General features: G+C 44.7%; 1 protein-coding gene across 2 annotated transcripts in view; it reads right to left on the reverse strand.

Annotated features, from left to right (window-relative positions):
- LOC146631261 (E3 ubiquitin-protein ligase DTX4-like) overlaps positions 1 to 10025 on the reverse strand; it is a 44707-nt gene that overhangs the window by 11160 nt on the left and 23522 nt on the right. For both annotated transcript variants that reach the window (XM_085355223.1, XM_085355224.1), the window contains exons 3-4: positions 5481 to 5695; positions 4521 to 5392 (exon numbers count right to left, since the gene is read on the reverse strand). In XM_085355223.1, the coding sequence (XP_085211349.1) occupies positions 4521 to 5392; positions 5481 to 5695 (1087 nt within the window). The remainder of the gene's footprint in view (positions 1 to 4520; positions 5393 to 5480; positions 5696 to 10025) is intronic.

Consider the following 10025-nt stretch of genomic DNA (forward strand, 5'->3'; position numbering starts at 1 on the left):
TTACTGTGTGTGTGTTAAATGCCTTCACAGCCGGGCAGCGGAGCGCCTGTGTGTGTGTGTGTGTTTGGTTGGCCTGATTTCTTGCAGCACTGTGTGATCAATCTTTTGACAGTTTGCTGACTCGTTTCTTTGTCATGGACTCCCCTCCCCTCCTTGTCTCAGTCGCTGTCTGAGACAGAGGCTGTCCACACACACACACACACACACACACACACACACACACACACACACACACACACACACACACCCTTGATCACTGTCATTTGGGGGGTTATAAGCAAACACTGTCTGCCTCTCCTCCACCTAGAATGACTGAATATGAAGCTTCAGCTTCTTCAGCAGCTATACCGGGGGTTATTCCACCATCTCCACCCAGTGTGAAAAAAGTAAAGTCAGGCTTAAAATAGCTCAAAAAGCAGAGCAAAAGCAGCTCCTTGCAATGAAGAGAAAGGTATTCATATATGAGGAAAGGGAATAGAGCTGAGATGAGAGAGAGGGGGAAGGAGGAGAAGAAGTGAAACCCAGCAGAGGCTCGGTATTGTGCTGCTAATGCAGTCCAGGCTTGGATAATCCAACAAAGGTTACTGTGGAGACCAACAATGAGGGTCCAAGGGGCCCCCGACCACCGAGACGGGACAGGCAAGGAGGGAGGAGACGGATGGGGGGAGGAGAAGAAATCAAAATCTACATCTCAAACTGTCTGAGCCTGATTTCAGTTTTAAAGTCTGTAAGATTCCTGTTTGTTGATCTGAAAACGCACCACTTCCTGTGCAGGGGAAGGCTTTTTCCTGAGAAAGGAGTGACACAACTACTGGTTTCAAGCTTTAGTCACTGCTGAGTGAGACCATGGAAAGTTGTGGTTTAGTTTTTCTCTGCTGCAGTACTGAAGACTGATTGTAACTGTAAACTGACTGAAATCAGTCTACGTGGGTGAAAGAGCAACACATTTCCCAAAAATGCTGCTTCTGCAACTACTGGAGGTGGACTCAGTCAGCCCTCTGCATGTCCTTTTGACTCAAACATGATCGTGATTTATTAAATATCCGCCACATTTGAGCATTTTATTTATTTAATGAGTAGTATGCTCAACAGTCGCCCCCTGCAGGGTGAAATAGTGCAAGTGTAAGTCGCTCCCATGTCGGCATCACTTTTCACATCCTGAAGCTACAGGTAGCCGATACTGCTGACGCTGCCTTAACTCACCATAATCGGCTAATTGGCTTTTACTTGTGCCATAAAACCAATCAGATAGTTCTGTAGGCGGGATAAACCTTCTGGGATTGGTTATAACATCAGGTTTTTTCTTTCGTTTCTTTTTCTGTAATCTTAAATGATGGTTTGGTAATTAAGTTTAACACAAGGTTACGAGATTTAAAACAGACTTATTTACCATGTTCTTTTTTCAGGCCCAACAGCTGAACATAAGTGAATATGTAAAGCAAAGGTGAATCAAGTACAGTCGGTAAAGCATCAGAAGATCAAAATGAAATCATGAAAACCAAAAGGAAACTGAGCCGTGGCAGTCTGAAGTTCAGGAGAATGAAAAAGGAGGAATTTGTCTGAAGTTAACGGTCAGCACTTGCTGGCTTTTCTTGTAGTTAGTCAATGCATGAGAAAATATCACCGTGACGTCTTTGAGCTTTAAATGCGTCTTCATTGGCTCTCTTGCTTAAAATGACTGACCTTCAGCTGTGTGAACACTCAGTTTTCTCTCTCAGAGAAAAAAGAGCCTCAGAATGAATCCAGCAGCAGTTTGAGCGTCAGTGTAAACAAGGCTTTCTGGATTGTCTTTGCTGCGTTTGATTCGTTTCCTCTGTGCTCAGACCTTTTCGGCGACCATGAAGCTGTTACGTATTTATTTATTTATTTGTTTTTGGCCGCTGACCCACGGCCTCCACGCTCCCTCGTCCGTCCTCTCCTCTGCTCTCCAGATGCCGCCTCACAGATGGACGACATGCACAACGCTCGGCTGAATTTTATTTATTTGACTCGGACACACAGTTTACAGGAATGCAAGTAAACAGTTCCAAGGTCAGGTTAACCTTTTGGATCTCCAGTCTGGTCTTGATTTTACTTTTTATCAGCATTTATCTGTTTATATTTATCCGCCATTACTATTAACAGGTTTAAATCTCAAATTTCAAGGACCCCAGAATTCATTTGGTGAGGCTGGTTGGTTTATTTGTATTTTATTTTACTGTTGGGTCTAAAACTCTAATTATACTTCTTTATTACATTTTCTGAAACCGTGATCTTGCATGCACCATCAGCGCAACATTTATTGGATATTCAAATAAGATAAACGAGTATTCTACACGACTATTTCTAGTGTGGAAATATAGATTTTACTCATGTTTTACCACAGACCCCAAAGCGTTAGCCAAGTCTCGTTATGAAGGGTGTTTTGAAAACTGCATATGAAACCGCACACACATTCCAGACTCCAAAAGGGCATCCATACAGGATGTGACCAGCAGCAGAGACCATGGAAAGTCAACAACATGCAGCAACGACAGGCGTAATAACCAGTTAGTGACATGTAGTGGGCAGGTCCTGCATTAAACATTTCTCTATTTGAAGGTGAGCCATGAAAATGCCAACCAATGACAGCAGATGATTCTGTTAACTGACATATGACACTATAGTAAATCAAGTATAGGGTTACCTAGGTTACCTGGAATCACCGCCAGCAACAAAGCGATATGTGATGAGGAAATTGCCTCCTGTGTAAACGCTACTCGATAAGGACCATCATTTACGAAATGATCTTTGTGTTTAATTCAGTATGACCTGATACTAACACCTGAGGCCAGAAAACATCAGGAAAGTGTCTACTGAGGTCACAAAGGGAGGAAGATGAGGCCCGGTTTCCCACAGACTTCTACAGGACTGAAGTCTTTCTGTGACCGCAGGGATCGCCCCCTGGTGGCCTTTCAAAGGAATGCAGAGTTAAGGCACCTCTGTCACTTTACAGATCTGGAAGCTACATCAATCTTCGACATTGTATATGTTTTTACTAGAATCCAAACTAAATAGTATCTGTAGCTTTAACCCCATCAAAAATATGATTTTCAGACTTCTAAGAAAGCCACCAGGCACGTCCCAGACAGCAAATCTCATTCTTTTTCACCGCTGCCTGTTTATAAGTCAGCCACTGCTAGGAGGGAAAAATAGTTAGGCCGTTTTGAGCAAACAAATCTAAGATACTGAAACTAAACTATTAACAGAGAGACAGCTCTGAATCCCACCTCTGAAAAGAGCCACTCAGAGTCTCACACGACTCATTACAAACAGAGTGTGTGTGTGTGTAAATATTTAGCAGCTCTTACTCAGGCGTGCATATCTGTAACAACGTTAGTGCATGTTTGAACATGCAAGAGTGCAAACTGTCAACGAGAGCACTTCATTGTGCAAATCTGTACATATTTGACTGCATTAAGACTGCGCAATGTGGGAAATTCATGAGTATGAGATACAGACAGACTTTGTTTAAAATGTAAACACATACTGATCCTGTGTAACTACATGCAGTTAACATCGAATAAAAGAGATGCTGAGCCAGTCTGCTGAGACGAACAGACCAGCTGTAGCCCAAATTTGACTTGAGAAACAGCAGGAAAGAGCAGTTTTAGGGAGCTAAGCTATGCTTACTGCTGCTAATTTTAGTGGTTCAGCTTGAAAAGCTGCAGTTCCTCCCCACAGACTGTTAAAAAGTCCAACTTTATAGCACAAATAAACATGTTCACAGCAGGTTTCTCTCTTTAAGTAGGACTGCACAGCGTTTTTATCCCTTTTCCTCTATCCACACATGTTCAGAAAACATCCTGCACATTTTTAAAGCCTCTTTTTTTTGTTTGAGATTATTTCCTATAGCTGGTTTTCATGTAACTGTCTACTTGAGCTACAGCCAAAGGGGAAAACTGCAGTTCACCACAAGGCCAAAATCAATACAGATTTTTGTTGAATGATGAAAACTATTATAAATAAGAGGAAATGCTGCTACAATTAAGGCTGCAAAACTTCTGAAACTGGCTGAAGGTGATTGTTGGCCATTTTAAAAATACAGACCTACCAGAAAAAGTATTTTCAGACAACAAAGCCATCCTAATAACACTTAACAGCAGGTTTAAAGGTCACTTGGACAGAAATAAGGGTGCATGAGAGTCAGAAGATTATAATATAACGCCAAATCAGCCTTCTGTTGTGTATTCAAATGAAATAAAGACGACCTTCACATGCTAAATGCCTCTCAGCTCTATGAATGTGGTGCACACAAACAAACTCTTTGTCCCAGTTTTAGTTTGCTGCAGTCTGCCCACCTGCTCCAAAACACATGTTGGTGTCTTTGGATAGTTTCTTCCTTCATCAGCTGTACGATGGGTGATTTTAACTCTTCACCTGGATACTAGAGCCATGATTTGATGTTCCACCCTCTTGTACAATTTTGGTCACTTCTGGCTCCACACAAACAAAATGCTAAAGTTCAAAACAAACCGTCTGCGTGTGTTTCGTTCACTCACCCTGAAGCTATGAGCGCTCTGGACTGAGCCATGGCAATCCTCTGCAACGCCGGTCTGCTCAGGCCGGCTAAGCTTGATCGCTGTGGTAAAGGCGCGTGGCACACTGTCGCTGCGGATGATGCTGACCGCTGCGGCTTCATCACCACCGGTGATGGAGTTGGCACAGGAGAAGGAGGCGTGGTTACGCTGCTGGCAGGGGTGATCAGAGTGGCGGTTGGCACAGAGTCGCTGGCTGAAGATGAGGAATGCTTGGGTGGAACGGACGGAGGGTTCGGGTTGGATGTGGGGGGCTGAGGTGGCGGGAGCGACGGCGGAGGCGGCCTGCTGGAAGACACGGAGATCCTCATGGAGGAGGTGCCAGCGGTGAGGGCGGCGAGAGACTGAGCGAAGAGCTGGGCGTTCACCCTCTGGGAGGCGGTGTTCTTGGAGATGGCGAGGCCGTGCGGCAGCGTCTGATAGTAGCTGGAGTTGGCGTTCTGCTGCTGTCCCCGTCCCAGGGTGGCTGATTTCGATGGACTTAGTGATTTAGAGGGGGGTGGCGCTGAGTTCTTGGGTCGCTGCATGGTTAAAGATCGTCTTCCCAGAGTCTGTATTCCTCCTCCTGTATTGGCCTTCACACTGAGGACCAGCATGCACTGCTGGCAAGAACAAGGCTGGCCTAATGCTGTGGCTGGCAATCCTCCATTAGGGTAGACAGAGCTTCCGACCCCCATGCTGGCTCCTGACACCCCAACGCCCAGCAAGGCCCCAGTCAGGCCTCCGCTCGCGCCTACACCTCCTCCTTTAGGTACAGGGAGCGGACCGGACACTATGGGGTAAGCCATGTCAGCACGCCGCTGGATCCTCCGACACCTCTGGCTCTGTCTGTTCACCTGCAGGAAGACAGAAAAATGAATTTTCAGAAATAAAGAAATAAAGATCGCATCCTGCAAGAAAGGTTCAGGGTGCACATGAACAAACCTGCGTCATGTTCTGAAAATCAATGAGGTAGCAGAAGCCGAGCGGCGTCAGGTCGAGGCAGGGCTGCTGACGACTGTGGGCGCTCTCGATGGCGATGGCCACCTCCATGTCATACGGCGTCCATGTGCCTGCGTCGTTTTCCCACTCCCACTGCCAACCTTGACCCGGGCCCGAGGCTGGATCATAAAAACTCCTCCGTACCGGACGGATGGTTCCTAAAAGACACAAACAAAACTCTGGGTCAATTTCAGCCTCTTTGTCCTGAGGACAGCTAAGTAAAGATGCCACGCAGAGATGCAGAGTTTAAATGTCCACATAAGAACCTCTGTTCGATCCAGGAGATGCAAATCCCTTTGGATCAGGAGGGTCAAATCTGTGCTACCTGCTGTGATGATCACTTGTGAGTAAAGAAGCAACCAAAAGCAAAACAAAGCTAGAGGAATTATGAGATCACAGATCTCAGGCCTCCTAGGCGAGGCATGTCCGAGTGAGGGCAGACCAGGACAGACACTGGATTAATAATGTCTCTCAGCTGGAGCAGGAAAACCTTGGTGACCCACCAGAAGAACTGGAGTATGGTGGTCTGGGTGAGGGAGGCAAAGGTTAAAATATCAATACTACAGTCTAAATATCAGGTGTGTGGCTACATGTTGGTGACCTTTTCCTGGATTCTGGCTCCACTGACAGGTGAGTCATGACTGGTAATGGGCGTGGGTGGCATGTTGAACCTCACCTCGTCAATTAACATCACATTTAGGAGGTCAATTGAAATGAATGAGAACATGTATGCAAGCTCGTAAATGTAAAAAGACAGAAAACAAAAACGTGTCTGTGGGTGAGAAAGGCTCGGATACGTGAGAGAAAAATAAATGGATGAGGTTACTAAGTTCATATGAAATATTAGATTTTTATAAATGTCTTTGCAAAAATTAAAAAAACCAAAACCCTCAAAGCCAACAGAGCCGGTCACTTGTCTTAGATTTACTTTGCTTCACTTCTGGCCGTGCTGCTCCTGTGCGGGTGTTTCATGGTGGGCGACTAATAGGGGCGGAGTTTCTAACACAAGTAACACAAACACAATTATATGATTTAGTCAATCTCAACAACCACTGGCAATAAATAATCACGCTTTAACATATTTCATATTTGCCTGAGTTAGAAATCTGAAGGTATTTACATCGTAGAAAATCTTAATTTTAATGAACTGCCCTAACTTTTCAACCTCACACGAACTAACGGTCAGCACAGATGGTTGTAAAACACTTAGGAGACTCTGCACATCTCGGAGGAGTAACTGTTGTTGTAAACAGAACAGCACAGCAGACCCAAAACCCAACAAAGAAAGTCATGAAAACTCCAATAAAGATATGAAAAAAAGTGAAAAGAGAAAGCAGAGAGATTTGCCTCGAGTCTGATCACATGAGCTGAACTAAATCTGTGGGGAGGATTGATTTAGATGTATCCCGATTCCACCCCGAGAGATATGATCTTGTGGCCTGATCGGCCACCCCTAAGTGAATAATAATCAAATTTCCCATTAATAGGCAGCATGCCTGCAGAAAGAGCAGAGACGCTGAGAGGAACTGAAAAGGGCAACAACTGATGGCTCCATGATGCAGCCTCTCGAGCTGCATGCATGATTTTCATTAAAATACTTCGATGAGTTTCCACCACAACAGCTCCACAAAGGGGACGGGAGAGTCCTCTTCTGACAATCACATGCTCGTATTGCTGCGTTTTCACTTTCAGTCTAACACAGCGCTGACAGTCTGCTAAACAGTCAAAAGATTTTTTTAAATACCACAAGAAATACTCAGAACAGTGTTTCTCTGTCTCCCCGTGGGGCCGAGGGATGGCAGGAGGCTCCCTAAGCCAACCAACCAGAAACTACCACCGTCTCCAGGGGAACGGGCTATTCAGTCAAAGCCAGGGCAAGAGCAGGAGGGCATATGTGTGAGAGGCTGTTATAAAGAGGTTATACTGGCAGAGTGGCATAAGCACACAAACCTAAAAAAACACCAAAGGAGGTGAAGAAACAGAGACAGGGCGAATGATCGAACTGAGATATCAAACTCTGCTTTGTGCCTGGAGATGTGCAGGAGTTCACAAGAACATCGTCAGTGTGTGGGAGAGAGGAGAAACGGTGCTTCCCCTCCTCCTCCTCCTCCTTCACACTCTGTTGAATGGACAGCACAGCAGGGAGCACTTGACCTGCTGATTACCATGAGAAACGTAATTTCTCTCTTTCGAACTGCAGAGAGAACAAGTTCATTCAGCCTGAGACAAACGGCAGACTGAGGCCGACCCTCGCCGCTGTCTGTCTGTCCTTCGTGATGTTCGCCCACCGTGACAGCAAAATGTGAAATCTGGCCAGACATTTCCTAAATTTAGAGGCAGAGAGATCCAAAAAGGTCTTAATGTGAGGTATGACCCCGACCAAGATGAGAGCGAGAATTTAAAGTTCAGTCACGACTTGTTGGTGTTTTCTGGTGAGAAGAACCTGCAAAACGCTCAAGCAGCCGTTCATTTGTGGTTAGAGCTGCGTCAAACCCAGAAAACACCAAAAACACATATAATACGAACCCTTTAGCAAGTACAGACATAGCTACCGCCATTAGATCCCCCGCCGCTAATGCACTCAAAGTAAACACAGGACAGATCAGGGCTGTTCTGAACAGATTGGCTCGTTGTCACTGATGCTCAAACCAGATCGCTGATTCAAATCTGATCTCTGATCAAAATACTGGATTAGTGCATACCTACACAGAACACCACACTCTGTACACGAAAGCAGGAGGAGGAGGCATTGTGGGAAAAGGATTCGCTGTACTGCATCTGTGTACTTTGTGTGTAGTTACAGCTTAATCTGTGCTGGACTCCCACTCAGCAGGCCAAGGTCTTATCACAGAGAAGACGAGCTGCCCTTTGTTTCTGAACACAGTATCAACATCTGAAAGGTTTCCGAGTGCATACCGATCTTTTCCTGCATATCACACGGCCTTGACAGCTCATTTCCAGATAACTGCGAAAGTCACATGAGCCCTTTTTTGCACTGCGGCCCTAATGTTTCCTGACGTCCGAGTCTCGTCCGATCTGGGAGCATCTTCATATCCAATGTTGTTCATAGAAAACATAATCTTAATTACGCATTTACAGCGATTATTACTTAAAAAGGTTTAAAAGAAGAACTGTGTACCAACAGCTAACAGTAAACTAGCAACAGCCAAGTTAAAACCTACAGCACATGTTACAGTCTCGGGACACATTGTTATGAATTTTCTTTTAATAAGGTTCCAAATACAGACAGCATCAAATCATTTGTGTAGCTACTTCTTACGGTCAAAACATTGTGCATATTTGTTCCTGAGTGAATCGGTTTGGCTGAGATTAAAGTTTTAGTTTTTACACAGCTGAATAAACGTCAAGCAGACAGCTGATTATCAGAAGTATGAGATGCTCGAGAATATACTCCGGTGTCCCGTTATATTTTAGATAGCAAGGAGTTTAGATAGTACGGAGCCCCGCAGGGGACATGGGAGAAAAAAAAAATTACGACAGACTTTTGCGAGATCTCGCAAAAACTTTTGTGAGATCTCGCAAAACAAACTCGGGATCTCGCAAAAGTTTTAGCCGCATTCTTCGGAGGCCGCCAGCTCGAAGCCGACCGGGAGGTCGAGGCACGATGTGCCGGGAAAGCGGTGTTCCTCCCGGCTGTAGTAGGTCTCGACCTCCCGTTAGCTTCGAGCTAGTGGGTGTCAGATCTCTGAAAACGTCGGAGCACTTTTGCAAATATGTGATGTCTTGTAAACCGAGCAGGTATCTGACGTTTACACAACTACATTCACGCCTCAAAATATCTTAAAAGTGTATTTTGTGACCCAGAAAGAGTAATATTACAACTAAGTAGCTGCCGCCATTGTTGGAATTCAACTTTTGAGAGATCTCGCAAAAGTTTTGCAAGATCCCGAGTTTGTTTTGCGAGTCCGTCTTAATTTTTTTTCTCCCATGTCCCCTGCGGGGCTCCGTAAGATAGCACGGAGAAGAAGCTTCTTGGATGAGAGGTGAAACTTCTTCAAGCAACTTAAAGAAGTCCAGACGCTTTTCTTTGCAAGCTCCTTTGACTACGATGACCTGGATGACTGAGAACCTTCACAGACACAAGGAGTTTATAAAACTTCATCGAAACAATCTGCAAATTTCATTAAAATTTAATAAACTATCATCTTGTCTTTATTTTTAGTTAGCACTTACCTTAAACACTTAAAGCTGTAAGCTAATTATAGTTATATAAGAGCAGATGCTGCTGGTGCAATAAGCTGTATGTTTTACGTCCAATGGATGCATGATCTGATTAGTCGACTAATCGCAAAAATAATCTGTGACTAGTCGACTATCAAAATAATCGTTTGTGGCAGCCCTAGCCGTGGTTTGCCTCCACCAGTGTGTGAATGTGAGAGTGAATGAATAGTGCAATTTTAAAGTGCTCTGAGTGTCTAGAAAAGCGCTAAATAAATGCAATCCATTATTACTGTTATTGTTACTGGG

The sequence above is a fragment of the Diplotaxodon limnothrissa genome, linkage group LG6, assembly GCF_057381915.1.
Source record: "Diplotaxodon limnothrissa isolate DT_005_m linkage group LG6, D_limnothrissa_male_GT1.1, whole genome shotgun sequence".
NCBI lineage: Eukaryota > Metazoa > Chordata > Actinopteri > Cichliformes > Cichlidae > Diplotaxodon > Diplotaxodon limnothrissa.